General features: G+C 35.2%; 1 protein-coding gene across 1 annotated transcript; it reads right to left on the reverse strand.

The window, feature by feature from the left end:
- Positions 1 to 5654: 5654 nt before the first annotated feature.
- Positions 5655 to 19686, reverse strand: LOC137939186 (1-aminocyclopropane-1-carboxylate oxidase homolog 1-like). The gene is made up of 3 exons (XM_068784402.1): positions 19057 to 19686; positions 6671 to 6995; positions 5655 to 6071 (listed from the first exon to the last, which is right to left on the reverse strand). Exons 1-3 carry the CDS (start codon positions 19593 to 19595, stop codon positions 5820 to 5822), a joined length of 1116 nt encoding a protein of 371 aa, XP_068640503.1. The 5' UTR covers positions 19596 to 19686; the 3' UTR covers positions 5655 to 5819.
- Positions 19687 to 20707: the final 1021 nt, after the last annotated feature.

The raw sequence follows: 20707 nt of genomic DNA on the forward strand, positions 1-20707 counted from the left end.
TTCAAGAGCAAAATTTTAGAAGAATAAATGGGAAGATGAACGAAAAATCTGCTACATATGGGATGCTGAGGGCTGAGGAGAGAACAATCAGGTGATAAAAATTTTTTAAAAAATAGGGAGAGAATAATTTTTTTTGCTACATATGCTCCATGCATACGATTTGCCTCATAAATTTTGAGTTGAAGCTATGAGTACAACTTGTTACATTGTAAAATAGGTAAGAATTAGGACCCTTCTCAACAAAACTCCTTACAAGTTATATACAAGTATCCTTCCTAACATAATTTATTTTAGAACCTTTGGATGCAAGGTATTCATACTTAAAAAACCAAAAGGAATGATTAGGAAAGTTTAATGCAAAGAATGATGTAGGAGTTTTTCTAGGTTATTAATCTCATAGCAAAACCTATAGAGTTCATAGCAAAACATCTATGAGATTCAAGGAGTCGATATGCATTAAATTTGATAAGTCGAATTCCCAACTACAACACCAACTCCATTTTTTTTTTTTTTATGGTAAAGAGGAAATCCCTCTTGAATCATTAAGGGGTCCCTAATCTCAAGGCCAAAATCTTTATGAGAATCCACAAGACACAACTAATTGAGAAGAACCTCCTAAGTAGTCCATGAACTTTAGGTTCATGGTTGATCATCCCTTAGATCAAAATGTTGGTGACCCAATGGCTAAAATTGGAACAAGAAGATCAACTCATGAACACGTGGATTAGAGTCCAAAAAATTTGTCGAAGCTGAAAAAGATGATTAAAAGATAAATAGCAAAAAAAAAAATGAGCTAAACCAATTTGAAAGAAATCAATTTTGGAATCTAGTGTCCAAACCCCAAAATCAACAAGTGATTGGAACAAATGGGACTTTAAGAACAAAGCTATTGAAGCAAATACCATTGCTAGAAATAAAGCTAGGTCAGTTGCCAACGGATACAACCAAGAAGAAGGAATTGACATTGAGGAAACTTATGCACTGGTAGCAAGGCTACAAGCAATTAAAATACTATTACCCTATGCTTGTCAGAAAAACTTCAAAATGTACCAAATGGATGTCAAAAGTGCATTTTTAATAGGTAAATACAAGAGGAAGTTTATGTAGTGTAACCCTTGAGAATATTAGTAAGCTAAACCACATATATAAGTTCCATAAAGGATTACATAGTTTAAAGCAAGCTCCTAAAGTTTGGTAGGAAAGACTTGGTAAATTCTTAGTGAAAAAAGGTTATAAGAGAGGTAGTGTCAACAAGACATTATTTACCAAGAATCATGAACAAAACTTGATCATTGTCCAAATTTGTGTGGATGATTTCATTTTGGCTCTTCGAACACCTCCCCATGTGAAGAATTTTCCAAAGTAATAAAAATGAATTTGTAATGAGTTTGATGAGTGAACTCATATTTTTCCTTGGAGTTCAAGTATAAAAAACTGAAAATGAAACAATTTATTAATCAGTCCAAATACACAAAATAATTGCTTAAAATATTCAATATTGAAAATCTAAAACCAATTAGCACACTCATGAGTTTGTCCTTGGAAATAGATTCGGATGACTCAAGTAGATTTATGGATAAAATATTGTGTAGAAGTATGATATGGTCTTTACTTTACTTGACAGCTAGTAGACCAGATATAATGTTCTTGGTTTGCTTATGTGATAGATTCACATCTAATCTTTGAGAATCACTCCTAGTAGTTATACAAAGAATCTTTAGATATTTACTTAGAATACCAAGCTTAGGAATTTGGTACTCAAACACCTCAATCATAGAATTGAATGGGTACATACTGATGCCAAATATGTTGGATGCAAAATTTATAGGAAGAGTACTAATGGTAGTTGCCAGTTGTAAGGTAACATGCTAATTTCTTGGTTTCCAAGAAATAACATTGCATGCTTTATCCACTACTAAGGCAGAATACATAGCCATTGAGAGTTATTGTGCACTACTCTTACAGATGAAACAACTAATGGAAGATTATGGCTTAAACCAATAAAAATGCTATATATTGTAGTGCTATTATCCTAAGTACGAATTCAGCTCACCGCTTTCACTCCACGCACATTGAGATCAAACACCACTTTATTGGAGACCTGGTTCAAACCAAAATAATGAAAATTGAATTTGTTTGAACCAAAAATCAATTAGTAGATATTTATACAAAGCCTTTAAGATTTGATTGATTCTCGAAGTTTAGAGGAGAATTAGGCATGAGCAACCCTCCATCTAGTTAGGGCAAGATCTGGTTCAAGGCGATGGACTTGTTCTTGAACTTTGTAATCTCATATTTTTGAGCATCTTATTTTTTCTTATATTTATTTAGGCAATGAATGGATTTTTCTAAAAGTAATTCTAACTCATTTTCATAGTTTGAGTCGTTTACCGCTTCCGAAGTGGTGGATTTGTCATCGTCTTCAATTGCCATAAGACCCACATCACTTTCTACTTCTTCTTCTTCAGAATTGCTATAGTCTTCTTCCGTAGCATCCCTAGTAGAGATCAAAACTTTTGTATTCTTATTCTTTGGATCCTTGCTTGAAGATGGGGTTCTTCCTTCAAGGTTAGGGCACTTGTTTCTTCTATGCCCTAATTTGCCACACTAAAAACAAACGTCATATTTCTTAAAGGATTTGTCATTTTGAGTTTTGAATTGGCCTTTTCTAAAATTCTTCTTCTTTTGGTATATCTTTTAGAGAGTGATGAAGCCCATTTCATAGGAGATTTCTTCACTAATGTCATTTTCAGCTCTTGGCCTTTAGAGCAATAGTTTTCTTCCTCTTTTTCTTTATGTTCAATCTCATAGGCTAGGAAAGTCCTTAGAAGCTCTTTCGAGCTCATAGTCCAAAAGTTATCATTCTCATGAATGGGTTGTCTTCCACATGTCCCATGACTTTGGAAGTACCTTGAGAAACTCATCATTTTGCCTATATAGGGAGATGTCTTCTCCTGGAATGTTCAATTCATTAATTATATGAGTGAACCTAGAGTTCATCTCATATATTGATTCACCTTATTTCATTTTGAATTCATCATATTGGGTTATCAATAAACTAATTCTAGACTCTTTGATTCTAGTAGTCCCTTCATGTGCAACCTCAAGTTTATCCCAATTCTTTTTTTTTGCGATCTTACATGTGGAGACTTGGTTGAACTCATTTGGTTTTAAGACACATAACAATAAGTTAATGGCCTTGGAGTTTTCTCCAAATTGTTCTTTATCTTTCCTATTCAACTCTTTGAACTCCTTTGTGAGAAGGTGACCATTCTCTAATTTTTGTACTTCAAATGGACCATTATTTGTCACATGCCATATGTCTCAATCCATGGATTGAAGGAAGAATTTCATTCTTACCCCAATAACTATAGTTTACACCATTGAATAGAGGGGAACAGTTGGTGGATTGTCCTTTGGGAAGGTGCAAGTTATCTTGATATGCCATTTGAACCAATATTCAAAATCAAGGTGATTTTGATTCCAAATATGCTTATGCCTACTATGATACCAATTGTTGACCAGGGTGGCTTCTCAAGGGTGGGGGGTTCTCAATTGTTGGCCCATGGTGCTGTGATGAATTGAGTTTTTAAAATTAACAACAGGTGTGCACAATTTAAAATAAATGTAAATACAAGTAAAAGTAAACCAAATGCACACACCACAATAACACAAGATTTTTTGTTATCGATATTTCCCTATTGGTATTCATCACCCAATAACACATGTTTGGAAAATTCCACTAATATAACCTCTATTAGCTTGGAATTACTCAAAAGAGATTTTGACAGTCTTTTAAGCTACATGGATGCTCAAATATACAAATACAAGTAATCTCCTTTGACACTGAGCTAGATTCTAGCTCTAGCAAGCTCTTTAATATAGATTCAAAGTTATAGATGAACCACTCAAATAAAATAAAAATTTCAAGGAAAAATAAAAGTTTACAACTTTTGAACTTTAGAGAGACAACCTTCTCATTTGATTTGTCCTAGCCACCAGTCTAGATGCACACTTTGAAATAATTTTGGAGCTTGACTAAATGAATGTAAAGGAGTAGGCATTGAGAAAAGAGGAAAGGATTTGCAAGGAATGTTTTTTCGTTCTCAAAAATCAATTGAGGAAAACAATTACAAGGTTGAGAACTTTGCATGCTATAGGTATGCCTATAAATGCTCATTAACTTCTCATAAGAACATTTGGTGGGGGTATTTATAAGTTCCCCAAGCTAAACTAGCCGTTTTTTTTGTTCGTTTGCAAAAAGGTGACTTTACATTGATAGGCGTTACATTTGATTGATCAATCAATACTTGTACTGATTGATTAATGTAAAGTCAAATTTTTACAAATAGTAAAAAAATGACTAGTTTGACATGGAAAACTTATAAATAACCCACTAAATGTTGTTTTGAGAAGTTGAAAAGAATTTATTGGCATACCCATTGCATTCAATACTCTCAAACTTGAAATTTCTTCCTAAGTCCATTTTTGAGAAAGAAAAAGCCTTTCTTGCAAATCTAATTCATCCTTTCTCTATCCTTTTGCCCGCATTTATATAGTCAAGCTCCTAAATCATTATCCTAGTGCATAAAAGGCTGGAGGCTTGAATATTTCAAGGGAGAAGGTTGTCTCTTGACAATTTTAAAGGGCGTAAGTGTTTATTTGTTTTGTAAGTTTTCAATTTCTTGATCAGTTCATCTAGAACCTTTTCAAATCTAGATAGAAAGACTTGTTAAAATTTGAATCTAGCTAATCTTAGAAGATTTTTTTTTACTTTACTTGAATTTACATTTACTTAAATTAAATTTATGAACACTTAGTTTTAAATTGTTAAAACTCAATTTACAAACTCCCCCCTCTTCCTTTTGAGAAGCCACGTAGGCCAACATAATTTTTTCAATTGAAGAAGATTGACCAGGAATCTTTTTCCTTGCAAGTTGAAGTTATGATGGAGGGTGTTGAAGAGAAGGTATGGAAGAGTCTTACATGACTCTCACAACAAGAAGCCTCACAATGCTAGAATTAATAATGGTGGTGTCTAAGAGGAGTCTCATTGAAGCATAGGAGTATTACAGTTAAAAGGTATTTTAGTTATTTCAGTCTTCTATTCATGTTCAGTTGTTTAATTATGCTGGGACTTATATTTATGTGTTAGACTTTGGTTGTGATTGGGTTAAAGGTAATTTAATTGTAATTGGATTCTACTTGTCCCATTTTTTTTTGTAAATAGAGACTCATTGTATTCAAATTACAACAAACCAGTGAGGTAATTTGTTTTTCCAAAAATTCAATAAACTAAATAATGTATTTCCTCCATCCCAAGACACATTAATCTTTTTTTTTTCTATTTCATCTTTTTCCTTCAATTCCTCTTTCAAGATACTTTTGTAATTTTTTATCCTTCCCAATTCAACGTTTAAGGGAAATCAACTCTAGTGATATAGTAAATGACAAGTTTCCTATCAAACCGCAATATTTCCAGCATTCAAGATAGTTTTGTACTTGTTAGTCCTTCCCAATTCAAACTTTTAGGAAAAACAACTCTCATGATATAGTAAAATGACTTAAGTTTCCTATCAATCTTTAATGTCTCAAGCATGAGAACTTTCACATATCATATAGAAAATTCCCTAGACATCTCTTTGTAGTTCTAGTCAAGGGTATGGTAGGCACATTGGCATTATAATATGAATATCATAGGATACACAATATATAATTTATCATCTTTTTAGGCTAATACAACATAATACACATATCATATAGATCAAAACGTACGAAATTAACGATTCCAAAATGCCCATACTAACAAGAGTGAGAGTTCAAACTTTGAAATGGTTTAATGAAGATTCCCCACCAAGTCCAATTGCTTGGTAGTGCTTCATATAGTCCCTAATTGTTACTTCTCTATATTTTGGAGGGTTCTCTTCTGATAGCAACTCCTTGATGGGTCCATACAGTTTGGTTGAAGGGCACATGTGAGTGGAGAAGAAGCAAGCAACGGATATCCTAGGTCCAACTCTTTGAGCTTTTACTCTGTGAACCACACTCTTGAACTTGTCATTTGTAACAAGCTGAATGGAAAGAAATAAATATCATTATCTTTTCTAGAAAAACAACAATACCACCATAAAATGATTTCTTTCAGGGGAAACTAGGGGTTTTTTTGGAACCCATAGAAAAGAAAAGAAAAGAAAAGAAAAGGGACAAGAGAGTTATTTTCTGTTGTTTGGCATTTTTCTCACAAAATGATGGAATTTGGAGAAAAAAATAAAAGAAATGGAAACTTGAGAGAAAATTTTACTCATAAAAAATTTAAAATATTGCTATTTTTTTCTTTTTCATTTTTATTTTGTATCCAAACAAGAGAAACTATATTTCTTTGCCATTTTCTCTTTCATTTTCCTTGGACATCCAAACAAGAGAAAAGAAAGCTTTTTTCTTTTATTTTCTCTCCACTTTCTATGTTCCAAACACAACCTAGGAGCTTACAATCTCATCCAGCCAGATTAGGAATTTGAAGTTGATGATTAGGCATATCAATGCTTATGAAACTAAACCGATCCTCTAATGAGGACCTATAAAACCTTTCATGAGGTATAAAGAGGGTAAAGCATAAGTTTTCAATAGCTAAATGGTCACTCATTTTCACAAAAAACATATATAACCATACCTGTAGATGATCTGCAACATTCACCACCAAAGCCCCAGGGACTGGAGGCACGTCAACCCATTGACGATCTTGATGAAGAACCTGTAACCCACCTATTTCATCTTGGAGAAGAAGAGTAAGGAAGCCCGAGTCTGAGTGTCTGCTGGTGCCGATAGTGATCTCTGGCTCGGGGCACGCTGGATAGTAGTGAGAGGCAAGCAAATGTCCGTCCATGCAGCCCATGTCATTAAAAAGGCTAGGCCTTAGGCCAAGAACCTCGCCTAGTAATGCAAAGATGGTCTCACCTACTGCCTTCATATGCCTCGAGTACTCCATCAATATGTCCCTGTATTTTGAATTAAGCTTCATTGATCGAGTTCAGACATCTTGAAATGAACATAATACGGAATAGATTGAAACGTTCAATCTATTGCATTCCATCGATTTTGAAACTTTTGGTTTATTGGTAGGATCTACATACTTGTTTACATGAAAAGCTTGTACTCTAGGATATAAATGTATAGTGAATGCTATTACTGTATAATCAATAAGAACTATATATTTTTATTCTAAGAAGTAGATACATTTTATTATATACTAGTTTAAAGTTTTGAATGTAATAAAAAATTAAATTTTTTATTCATAAATAACCATCATAATTAACCTAAATTAACTCTAGACTGCATACTCCAAAATCGTGTCGTTTATAATAAGTCAGGTTTAAACAAAGTCTAATGTTTGCCACGATGATCCTTAATCCCATGATGCATGTTTAAATTTTTTTTAAGAAATTTATATAATATAAATTAGATTCTTATTAAAATAGAACAAATCTTTAATTTCAAGAAATGATGGAAAAATTTCATCTAAAAGCAATTTTTTAGGGATTGTTGTGCCTTTTAATTTCTTAAAAAGATATATGTTCGTGAAATAAAAATATATTTTTGAGAGAAGGATTTTAGTCAAGAGTATCCAAAAAGCAGTCTCCTTAAAAATAAGTTATAAGAAGGATATATTGCTACCTCTCCAACTTGTGGGAATAAATAAAAAAGGATAAAGGGATCGATGCCCCCTCTACTTCCTTCCGAGCTAGAGAGGGGAAGGGTAGCTCATCTCCTTCCCTTTTCTACAAGGTTCGAAGAAAGGGGTGAGGGTTCTTCCCGGCCCTGCCTCACTTACTAATTTGTCCCTTGCGTTCTAAAGAATATTTTTTATTTTACATATTTATTAAACTATTATTTAAAATAAATAAAATAAATAAAATAATAATTACTAATTGTTGAATTTATGGAAAAGTGAAATACTTCATTGACATCAATAACTTGTTGTAATCAGAGTACATGAATCTCTATTTATTATAGAGGAAGGTAGTAGAGTCCAATTACAATAAAACTACCATTGTCCCAATTACACCCAAACTCTAACACTTAGAGATAAGTCCTAACATAATTAAATAACTCAATATAGATAAAAGACAAATATAACTCAAAATAAAACTCTTCTAGGTCGTGACCCTAAGATAAATATACTTTTGTGAGTCCTTGATCTTCCAACTGATGTGATAAGGATGCCAGCTCATGATAATCATTGTGGGTCCTATTTCTTATAGGCTTGAGCCCATCTTGTGGGCCTTCCTTGGTAGTGTGACCCATATTATAATAATATTAGATATATGGGCCTTCCTTGGTCGTGTGGGGTTGAGTTTATCTTCCAACACTCCCCCTCAAGCTGGGGATGAGAGAACAACATGAACTACCAACTTGCGGCAAATTATGTATATAATATTTTTGTATAAAATGACACATCTTCCAATATGCCTTCATCTTCCAACATTCCCCGTCACGCTGTTGCGTCCTTCCATGAGGCCTTGCGGCATTATATAAGTGAGAATAAAAATCACTCCTAGCCGGTAAGCCATTGCTTCATACTCCATTCCTAATGCTGGATGTAGGGCACACTCTGTCTTCTATCGGGAGTGTGCTTATCGGTATTGCTCTGAAGTGTCCACCAACGTGTCCCTCCACAGGACAACGACTCTCAAGTGGTAGGAGTCATAAAAGCCATTATAGGGAGGGGGGGGGGGAGAATAACATAGATGTAATAATAAGTTCCTCCATTATGGACTTCCAACCACAAATAACTTTGATCTTTTTAACGGGGATGAAGTTCCTCCGTCATGGACTTCCAACCACAAATAATTTTGATCTTTTTGACAGGGATGAAGGTCTTTAGTCATGGACTCCCAACCACAAATAATTTTGATTTTTTTGACGGGGTAAAATAAATGATGACATGAGGCCACCTCTTCTTCAATAATAATGTCCCCAAAGAGACATAATAGCTGCAACTGAATATAACACGACCATCTTCCAACACATATAACATGAACCAAAATAATAAACCTTGTAGAAGGACCCATGAAATAATCATAATCTGATACAAAAAAAATTTCTTAGATGCACAAACTTCATCTTTTGTGCTCCCCATTTCTTGAATATTTTGGTCACATAAACTTATTCATAACATATGAAATAAAATACATCTTTCTTGTACTTCTTGTACTTCTCTCCCTCAAGCTGGGAGGTAATGGCAGTGATCCCAACTTGAACCAAATATCATAGATGTAGCAATAGGCCAAAGTAACAGAGATGTATAAATAAGCCCTCAAACCAGGGATAAGTGAGATATTTTCTGATATATCAACTCAAACAGTGACGCAAAACATCGGCTTAAATTCGGATTTTCAATGTAACAGGATACCAGCATGACCTTTGATTCTTCCAATTCGAATATATCTTTCAATATAGATCAGATTGACATGAAATTTTTTCTTTCTGAAAGTAGGCTTAAATACCTTTCATCCAAGTATAACTTAACTTCATAAAATATAATTTTTAGAAGATAAATAATCTGATATATTTCGGTCTCTGTCATCTGGCCGAACTAAATACTATTTCTCCTATTTTTCCAGAATGATCATTGACTCTTCAAAGATCAATATCTCCTTATACAAATATCATACTGATGATTGGTTGAATAGGTAAGTAAATAGACTTACGTATATTTCTTTTGATATATAATTCTCCATATAAAGTCTCTTTCTTGATAGCATAAAATACCTCAGAATTTGAAGCTTTATGCTGCCGTTTGAACCTCTATTTCAATCTGACTTTTGTTGTTTCAAATATCGATTTTTCTTTGTAGATAACTCAGATAAAAAATTGGTTGAATATGTAAAAGAATAGACTTACAAATATGTTTTTATATATATTTCTCCATATAAATAATAGTTCTTGATAGCAAAAAAATACCTCGAAATCGGAAGATTGCTGCTGCTACTTGAACCTTTTTGCAATCTGACCTTCGCTGATTCAAATATCGATATCTCTTTGTATATAACTTCAATTGGAACAAATATGTTTTCTTTGGAAAGTAGACTCAAATATATTTCTGTCAATATATATTTTCCAATATAAAAAACTACGTATAGAGGAAAAAACGCAAAGAAAAGTACGGGTGTAGGAACTGAAAAAAAATAACTACGAACCTAGACTTAGGGTTTAGGGTTTGGAAAAAGGATCACATTACCTCCGTAAGTTGACCAAGTCAACTCACAGAACCTGCTCTGATACCATGTTGAATTTATGAAAAAGTGAAATACTTCATTGACATCAATAACTTGTTGTAATGAGAGTACATGAACCTCTATTTATAATAGAGGAAGGTAGTATAGTCCAATTACAATAAAACTACCCTTGTCCCAATTACACCCAAACTCTAACACTTAGAGATAAGTCCTAACATAATTAAATAACTCAACATAGATAAAAGACAAACATAACTCAAACTAAAACACTTCTTGGTCGTGACCCTAAGATAAAAAAACTTTTGTGAGTCATTCTTGATCTTCCAACTGATGTGATAAGGATGTCATCTCATGGTAATCATTGTGGGTCCTACTTCTTATGGGTCTGAGCCCATCTTGTGGGCCTTCCTTGGTCGTGTGGCCCATCTTATAATAATATTAGATATGTGGGCCTTCCTTGGTCGTGTGGGCTTGAGCTTATCTTCCAACACTAATTATTATTATTTTTTGTGAAAAAGAACACTTCCTCTCCGTCCTTATTCTCGATTTCACATATAATTTAAATAGGAAAGGAGACCATTCCTCTATTATCAAAGATTGACAATGAGGGAGGTGGAAAACTTAAACTCAAGCAATTTGTCAAAGAGAGGTGTTCTTCCCTTTTAGGGGTGGGCATCGGGTCGGAATTCTTAGGGAACCCAACCCAACCTAATCCGAAAACTTTGGGTGTAGGTTTTGGGTTTCACCTTGTGGATCGGAGACGGAGTAGAAAAAATCCACTGGGTTTTGGGTTGGGGACGTGTTCCCCAAACTTGACCGACGGGGATGAGCCCTGGATATAAACTAGGGTAGGGACAATTTAGGAATGAGTCAGATTTGGGTGGATCGGTAGGATTTATAGGTACAGGGTAGAAATCGGTTAGGTTTAAATCAGGTTTAAGAGAATGGGGATGGGATGAGGTGTTAAGTTGTGGAGCCTAATCAACGCCCTATGTTGAGTCGGTACACAGATCGGCCTTTGCGGTAAAGTCATCGTGGGGACAGAGGCCCCACCTGGTCCACGATATATTAACTGTTGTTTCATTAAGGGCAGTTTGGGAATTTTACTCTTCTAGGTTGCCCTAATTTTCTCTTTATAATTGAGGTGCGCCACTATTAGGGTTTTATCATCACCGAGGAGTTAGAGTTGTAGCTCGAGAGAGGTTAGAGAAAACACCTGTAAATGTGTGTGATTTCTCTTATAAACTATTTTCATCTTTATAGTGGATTACTGTAGTGGCATAAGAGGGGATGTAGCCTCACCTTGAGGTGAACCTGTATAAATCTTGTTGTTTTTGTGCTTGCTTTTCCTTTTTTTTTTCCGCGATTATTACTATTGCTCTTATTAGTTTGGAATTAGGGCGTCTAATTCCTAACACGAGGTTGTGAAGATAGTGATCGAGTGAGATCGGGTTTGAAATTTGGGATTTTTTAAATATGACCTTTTTAAGTTAAACCACCTTGTCAATAAAAAATGACACTTTCTAAATATGACATTTTTTGGAACCATACGGCCACATATGACCATTTTAGATATTGTTCTTCCATATTTTTATGCCCAGATTATGCTCTAATGGACAATAAAAGACAGTTAATTCATTTTAACGGATTGGCAAATCGTGTCTTTCCTCGTTTGGTTGTCTCCTCGACTTTCTCATGGGCTATAGAAAACAGAAGTGAAGAAAGATGAATATCATTCAGGTGAATGGAAAGAAGAGGAGGATAGAAGTAACAGAGAAGAAAAAAGAAGAAGACAAGAATAAGAAGGCGATGATAGAGAAGCTTAACAAGGTTTTACTTAGAAATTTTCTTCAAATAATTAAGATACCCCACAAATAGGGGTAGCATCAAGCCAATCCAAGCTCGAACTTGCATATGTTCAAGTTTGGCTTGATCTGAATACTTTGTACTCCAGCTCAGCCTCGGGCCCAAAATTTTTAACCGAGTTTGAGCTCGAACTCGAGTTGGGTTCAGTTTCAACCAATATTTAAAAATATAAAAATAAAAAATAAAATAAAGAGAATATTTTAATGAACTTAGTACCATAGAAATAAAAACTATCATAGAGGAGTCCAAGACTTTACAATGGAGCATACTAATGTATAATAACCAGTTTAATAGGCCTAAAAAAAAGTAAATACCTCCATCAATAGTGTTTATTCCATTGGCAAACAACAACATTAGATATTGAGGGACTCAAAATGGCTGAACAATTGATCATCTTTGAGGTTTGAGGTAACTAAGAGCGAATATCCACGACTAAAGAGGGAATTGATGAGAGCAATTAAAGTAAAAGATATTTTCAGTAAAAAATCTATGCTAAGGAGTCAGCTCACAAGCTAACAAGCAGAGCTTGGAAAATCTTAAGTCTGGCTTATTATAATTAACAACCTTAATTCAAGTTTGAACTCGAGCCGAGCTCAAATAAAAACTGAATAGAGGCGAGCTTTTTTTTAGACAAGTTGGAACGGTTTGCGAACAGGTTTGGCTTTGTGCCACCGATATAGCTAGTCTTATCCTCAGACTAATGAAATTTAACCACCTCATGAACATCTAAATAAAAATGATGAAATTCATGAACTCAAAATTGTACCTCCGGCGAAAAGAGTTTCGGCAAACAGAGCGTCTCGTCTATCGCAGAGGCTCGTCGATGGCAGCGTTTAGGCTTGCCTCTGCTAGACCAGACCCATTCTTATAGTCTTCCTTTCCAACAAAGGAGACCACCAACCGATGGGAAGGTGAGAGCTTGTAATTGTTGCCAGTTACAACCGGCGACCACCCAGGAAGGGAAAACACCAAACGATGATGGGTCACTATGTGGTGACGGTTCGTCAACCGTCTAACATTCTCCCACTTGACCCATGCGCATACTTAATATGTATCATTGATTATTGATACATCTTCAAGAATGTTTCCCATAGATATAACATCCTTATACTCAAACAAAGAAGATTAAATTACATGAATCGTGGCGGTAAGTCCTTTAGAGCAAGTATTACCTTCCACATATTACAATGCAACTGTCTATTTTGAATGAGAACCTTATGTGACACTTTTCTTTATGAATGAACTTTCATAATGCTCATTCAGGATCACCTTATATTGTTATTCTCTAAACTTTATGTACACAACCAAATAAGAGAAGACACAAATGAACTTAATGGAGTTTTTCAATTGACAAATTGTGATCCAAACATAAAGGGAATCTCAATTACATAAATTATTTAATAGAACTGAGTCCAATATGTTCAACATGTCCCTTATAAGTAACGGGTGGTAGACCCAATTTGTTTGCTTTGACATGTTCACGAATAGCTTAAACTTTATGTCAATATGCTTATTACGACTTCCGCTTTTATTGTTCTTGGCCAAAAACACTGCTACGGAATTGTCGCAATAAATCCTTAATGGCGAAGAAATTGTGTCAACAATTTCAAGCCCTGAAATAAAACTCATCAATCATATAGCCAGTGATGATGCTTCAAAACATGCTACAAACTCTGCTTCTGTGGTAGAAGTAGCAATCAAAGATTGTTTTGCATTTCTCTAAGAAATGACCTCTCCAACTAATAAGAAGACTTATCCCGATGTCGACTTTCTCAAATCAAGGCAGCCAGGAAAATCAGAGTCTGAATATCCAATCACTTCAGATGATCAGATCGTCTGTACGTAAGCTTGTAGTCTTTAATTCGTTGAAGGTATCACATGACTTTCTTTGCAACTTTCCCATGGTCCAAATCGGGATTACTTTGATATCTACCAACTATTCTCACTGCATATGCTATGCCAGGTCTTGTGCAAACCTGAGCATACATTAAACTGCCAACTGCGGAAGCATATGGAATATTTTTCATTTGTTCCCTCTCTAAATTATTTCTTGGACCTTGTTCCAAACTCAATTTATCACGTTTCACAATAGGTGTAAAACCAGATGAGCAATTATTCATACGATATCTCTCTATAATTTTGTTGATATAGATTTCTTGAGACAATCCTAATATCCCTTGGGATCTGTCTCTATCAATTTTTATGCTTTTGACATAAGGAGCTTCGTCCATATCTTTCATATCAAATTTCATCGAGAGAAATCGTTTGACCTCATGAAGTAATCCTAAATCACTTGAAGCAAGTAAAATATCATCTACATATAGGAATAAGAAAATTATTTTGTTCCCACTGACCTTATGGTATATACATTGATCCATGATATTCTCCGTAAAACCAAACAAAGAAATAACATCATGAAATTTCAAATACCACTGACGAGAGGCTTATTTTAGTCCATATATAGATTTCTTAACTCTCCAAACCAAGTGATCATTCCCCTCTGAAATGAAACCGTCAGGTTGTTTCATGTAAACCACTTCTTCTAGGTCTCCATTGAGGAAAATTGTTTTCATATCCATTTGATGTAACTCCATATCAAAATGAGCTACTAATACCATGATTATCCGAAATGAATCCTTGTTTGAAACAAGAGAGAAGGTATCGTGATAATCAATTCATTCTTGTTGATTAAATCATTTGGCTACAAGTCTTGCTTTATATCTTTCAATATTGCCTAAATCATTTTTTTTGTTTTAAAAACTCATTTACAGCCAATGGCCTTCCCCCCTTTTGGTAATTTAACAAGATCCAAAACTTGGTTTTTAGCTATTCAATCCAACTCTTCCTTCATGGCATCATTCCATAATGTGGATTTATGTCCACTCATGGCCTGTGAAAATGTAATAGGATCATCTTCAACACAAATGTCCATGTCAAACTCTTGAAGGTACACTTCAAACTCTGAAGAGATTACAAGTTTTCTAACTCTTGACGATCTTCTTAATGGCACTTCAACATTTTCAGGTTGAGAATGTTGGGTAACCAGATCTATAAGATTATCCTCATGATGAGATGGTTCTTCAACTATTGGTTGTACTTGAATAATTGGATCCTGATGATTATCATGAACAACAACCAATCTATGCAAAGTTGTAGGAGTAAGTTGAGAACTTGTATGCTCCTCAAAAACTAAGTTTTGAGGTTGGCTACTCCCATTAATCTTATCATTCTCAAGGAATCGTGCATTCTTAGATTCGGCAATTCTTGTCGAACGAGATGGACAGTAAAATTTGTATCCCATAGAATTTTTTGCATAGCCAATGAAATGTCCATTGACGGTTCTAGAGTCTAACTTTGTCTCATGTAAATTGTAGATCCGAACTTTAGCTGGACAACCCCAAACATGTATATGCCTTAAACTAGGTTTCCACCCTTTCCATAACTCGGATGGAGTTTTATGAACCGCCTTGGTTGGAACCCTATTGAGTACATAGACTGCAGTTTTGAGAGCTTCACTCCACAAAGAAAATGGGAGGTCGGAGTTACTAATCTTACTCCTCACCATGTCCATTAATATCTGGTTTCTTCTTCCAGCCACATCCTTTTGAGACGGTGAGCCATGCATTATGTATTGTTGAACAACACCTTGTTCCTCAAGAAACCTTGCAAAAGGACTAGGCAATTGTCCTCTTTCAGTGTACCTTCCATAATATTCACCACCTCTATCTGACCTCACGATTTTGATTTGTTTGCCTTATTGTTTCTCTACTTCTACTTTATAGACCTTAAAATTATCTAGAGCTTCACTTCTATCATAAAGAAAATAGAGATACATACATCGTGTATAGTCATCAATAAAGGTATTGAAATACTTATGACCATTGAAAATGCATCATAAGGACCTGAAATATCAGTGTGTATGATTTCTAAGACATCAGAAGTCCTCCTGACATCTTTCTTGTACTTGTTGGTTTACTTGCCTTTAATGCAATCCACACATGTACTAAAATCAATAAAATCAAGAGCCTCAAGGACTCCATCATTAACTAATCTTTTAATTCTATCAATAAAGATATGACCTAATCTCCTATGCCACAACATGGAGGATTTCTCATTTATAACACTACGCTTAATGTCAACATTAATACCATGCACAATAGTAAGACTACAATCAAAGGTAGGGTGTAATAAAAGTTTGAACAATCCTTCATCTAAAATTTCATTTCCAACAAGAACATGGTCTTTATACAATTGAAGGGAATTCTCAAGGAAATGAAAACTGAATCCAAAAGGAGAAAGTCTGGAAACTAAGATAAGGTTTCTAGAAAAAGATGGAACATAGAATGTCCTTTGAAGGTGTAATACAAAACCAGTATTTAAGACAAGTCTGTAGATTCCAACCGCCTCCACATGTGAACCCATCTTGTTTCCTAAATAGATGGAGCATTCACTTGGTGTCAGTTTTTGTTGGTTCAAGAAACCATGCATGGTGTTGGCAACATGGATTGTAGTACCAGAATCAATTACAAGAAGTGTGAGTCATATTAGATTCAAAACACACTTAAGGATATGAGATTACCTTTGTTTTCAAGCCAATTCTTGAACTTGGGACAAGTTTTCTTTTGATGTCATTTCTTCTTGCAGAAGAAACATTTGACACCGCTCTTATATTCTTTATTAAGAGGCACTTTTCAATTCCCTTTCTTAAAAGGTCTCTTGTCTGGAGTAGTCAAATGCGCACTTTCGATCATCTCCTGATTTAGCCTCCCTTCCTCTTGTACACACATGGTCAAAAGTTTATTAATTGACCATTTATCCTTATGGGTGTTATAAGAGATTTTGAAGGGTGCATATGCAAACGGAAGCCAATTACGGATAAAGTGGACCAAAAATGACGTAGACATCTCAATCTCCTTCGATTTCAGTCTTGCGGCCATATCCCGCATTTGCATGATGCGCTCACGCACACTCTTGGTGCTTGAAAATTTCGTGAAACACATTTGGGTTATCAGAGAGCTCGCTAATGCATTATCAGAAGTCTCAAATTGTTCTGGAATAGCTTAAAGATATTCTTTGGCTTTTGCACATTCAGGAATGAATACATGAATACTCTTCCCAATACGAGACTTAATAAACATCAAACCAAACGATTGCATCACTCCCAAAAGTTCAAATGATGTTTTCTCAATTTGGGTACTAAATTCCGTGGGATTTGGAGATTCATCCACTCTAAGTGCCAAGTCAAAATCTATGCACCATAATAATAGGAGAAGTTTCTCCTTCCACTCAATATGGTTTTCTCCATTTAGGGGAATAATCGAGGAATCAAAGTTTGGGACAGACAAGGCTTGACGAGTTGCAAAAAATAGGCAACAAGCTTATTTAACATGTCATGAAGCTAATTTTTTTGAATATTTACGCATGTAAATAATCCAAACAAATAAATTAGTGTGTCATTTATAATCTTTATGGGGGAGGGTTTGGATCAAGATCATAACCTTTTATTCCTCTTGTTTTCTCTCAATATCTTTTTCTCCATGACCTAAATCATGGAGTCTGAAAATCAAGAAAAATGAAGTATACATAAAACATAAATAACAATTTTCACAATTGAAAATTCAAATTAAATATGCATATTATACAATTATATGTGCATGCATAAAATATTCATATGAATGAAAATTGCATAAAAAATAGATACTCCAATTTAAATATATACAATATTTTTATCCAATGATAATACAAGAAGACCAGTGGGCCTAATGGTCACTGGTGCCAATGTTATTTTTAGCACATGGGTTCAAATCCCTATTGGCACAAATATTGATTTTCCGAACCGAGTCGGCTTGTTCCTCTCTCTGGTGAGTTGACACAACGATTTGGAACGGGCGAGCCGACTCAACCCGTCTGAGTTGACCTTAAATGTTCGAGTTGCTTCAACTCGTCTCAACCGGTCCGAGTTAACTCGTTATTTAAATGAAACAACTTAACCTGAACTTTAACCACCTCATGGACTTCTAAATAACATAGATGAAATGCATGAACTCAAAATCGTACCTTCGGACATAGCGTAAATTTCCAGCGAATAGAGCGTCTCTGTTGGAATGACTTGTCTTTAATATGCATGTTGCGTCTTCGCTAACAGACCGGTCTTTTGGCGCAATGGTAAGTAACATGGTATCAGAGCAGATGGTCTCGAGTTCGAGTCCCGCTCCCCCCGTTTGTTTTGTCCCTGCATAGGTGGGACTTTGTTTTTGTTTCGTCCTCGCATAGGTGGGACTTTATCTTTGGCCGTCCCCGTATAGGTGGGATTGTGCATTTGCATTTGTACACGGGTGTTCCCTGTGTGGGGGAGTGTTGGAATGACTTGTCTTTAATATGCATGTTGCGCCTTCGCTAACAGACCGGTCTTTTGGCGCAATGGTAAGTAACAGTCTCGTCTATCGCAAAGGCTCATCGATGGCAACATTCAAGCTTGCCTATGCTAGACTAGACCTATTCTTATAGTCCTCGTTTTCATCAAATGAGACCACCATCCTATAGGAAGGTGCCAGTTACAACGGCGACCAACCCAAGAAGGGGAAATACTAAATGACTACGGGTCACAATGTGGACGGACTTCCACAGGAAAGGAGACTGGATGTCAATTTGGAATACTGAAACCAAAACCGACTAAACGATAGAAGGATGATGAACAAAGAACTTAGTAGTCCAGTAACTAACGGAATGAAAACATGAGATGGGAATGAGGAATGTAAAGAAAATCTTATCTGGTGAGGGGGTTAAATATGTCCGTGTCGTTTGATGTTTAGTAGTCGAAATTGATGAACTGATGGGAAAGTTTGCTTTTGACACGATTCATGATGTCTGTTTTTTTAAAAAAAAATTAACTTAGCCTGTAAATCTTCGTCTGGACATCCGCCATGGATAAGAATTCAAAGGTGGAGAAAAATACCTGCAAGATTTTGGCAATGCTTCTGGGCCTTCAAAGTTGGGAGCCATGATGCAACCGAGGGTATCTCTCCAGTTCGCAGCTTTCGACTGATATAGATCAAAATTGCTCACGAACCTCACCTTCTTGTTTGGGTCTCTCGAGTAGAACGCCATCTTCTCCTCTACGGATTCTTCGTGGAATCTTCTCGCTCCATGGATCATCTCATCCAAAACCCTCTGTGGGATACCATGATTGATCACCTGGAAGAACCCCCATGTCTCCAAAACCTCTCGGATTTCCTTCACGATCTCCTTCCGCCGATCCTCTCGTCCGACCCGGCCCAGGTCTACGATTGGTATTCCTTTCTGGACTGGAGTGGGTACCTGATTGTTTATCAAATCTTCAGTAGGCAGAATGAAGAATTTGGGGATATTGGTCACCCCATTATCTACTAAGCCTTTTACCCCGAGCTTTGTTTCGTCGAAGGACTGCATCTCCCTCAATCGATCATAGCTTGGGGAAATCTCCGTTGGTACTTCGGCGATTCCAGCGACTGCCATGGTTGTTGATCTGTGAACCTAACAAGCGACGATTAGGATTTGGATGGAAGAGACTTGGATTTTTGAGGCATCGAGCTTCGGTCGCTGTTAGCGATGACTCGACTTGCAAATTTAAGCCAATTACGTGAAGGAGAAAAGTGCTAACAGACATATCTCATTTGCCGCGGCGCGGACAGAAAAAAGGCATAATAGTAAAATGAAATTAGGGGCTTAAGTACGGGTGGCAAGAGCCGAGCCATGTTCAAACTTGTATATATTTAAGTTTGGTTTGATTTGAATACTTTGAACTCGAGCTTAGGTAAACTTAGCCTTGAGTTTAAAATTATAATCAATATCAAACCTAAGAATTTTAACCGAGTTAGAGCTTGAGCTCGATCTGGCTATGAGCTCTAACCTAAATTTAAAACTTTATATAAAATACATAGAAAAAAAATTATAAATAAAATTATGCATAAAATAAATACTATACATAAATTCTGTTTAAAATTGTCCATACACTTTGCCTAAAATTGTTCATAAACACTTATAAAATTATGCATAAATTTTGTTCAATAACCAAAACAAATTTAAATAAAATATCAATATCAAATGGAAAAGCACCCCAAAAAATTATAAATCCAATATAAATTTATAAATTCCAGCCTTTTCTCTTCGTGCTAGAAAACAATATACTAAGTCCCTGTTCAAATTATCAAAATCTCCATCTATGACAAAAAAAAAAATAAGAATAAAATTTACTATTGTTTGATAAAAAAATATTTTTCCACTACTAATTATTCAATGTAGTGAAAAATATTAAAGTTAAATAAAAGATGAAAACTCAGGTAACTGGTAACATTATTTTCATAGACTTCTTCTTAGGCTGCAATTATCAAACAAAATTTTAATAAATAAAATTCAAAATTTCACTAAAAAATTATAATTAATATTATTCAAAAGTAGTACATCTTTTGATTTTTATTCACACCGTGAAGAGCCTGATATGAACCACATCAACACGTGACGAAACCCGATACCAAATCTTGAAATCGACCCCAAGACCTTTCAAATTTGATGGAAGCCGCAACCCGTTACTTAACACAACAAGAACCTTGGTATGGTGAAGACGCCAC

Source organism: Aristolochia californica, unplaced genomic scaffold (assembly GCF_029961685.1).
Source record: "Aristolochia californica isolate CCGP_79_NKW_82.1479 unplaced genomic scaffold, dmAriCali1.0.hap1 SCAF_8, whole genome shotgun sequence".
Lineage (NCBI taxonomy): Eukaryota > Viridiplantae > Streptophyta > Magnoliopsida > Piperales > Aristolochiaceae > Aristolochia > Aristolochia californica.

Excerpts from the sequence above, each read along its gene's own strand:
- LOC137939186 (XM_068784402.1), bottom strand. The coding sequence starts at position 19,595 with ATGGCAGTCGCTGGAATCGCCGAAGTACCAACGGAGATTTCCCCAAGC. Across the intron at positions 6,996-19,056 it reads GCATTGCCAAAATCTTGCAG|GGACATATTGATGGAGTACT; the intron begins GTATTTTTCTCC and ends TTCAAAATACAG. Across the intron at positions 6,072-6,670 it reads ATGTTGCAGATCATCTACAG|CTTGTTACAAATGACAAGTT; the intron begins GTATGGTTATAT and ends CTTTCCATTCAG.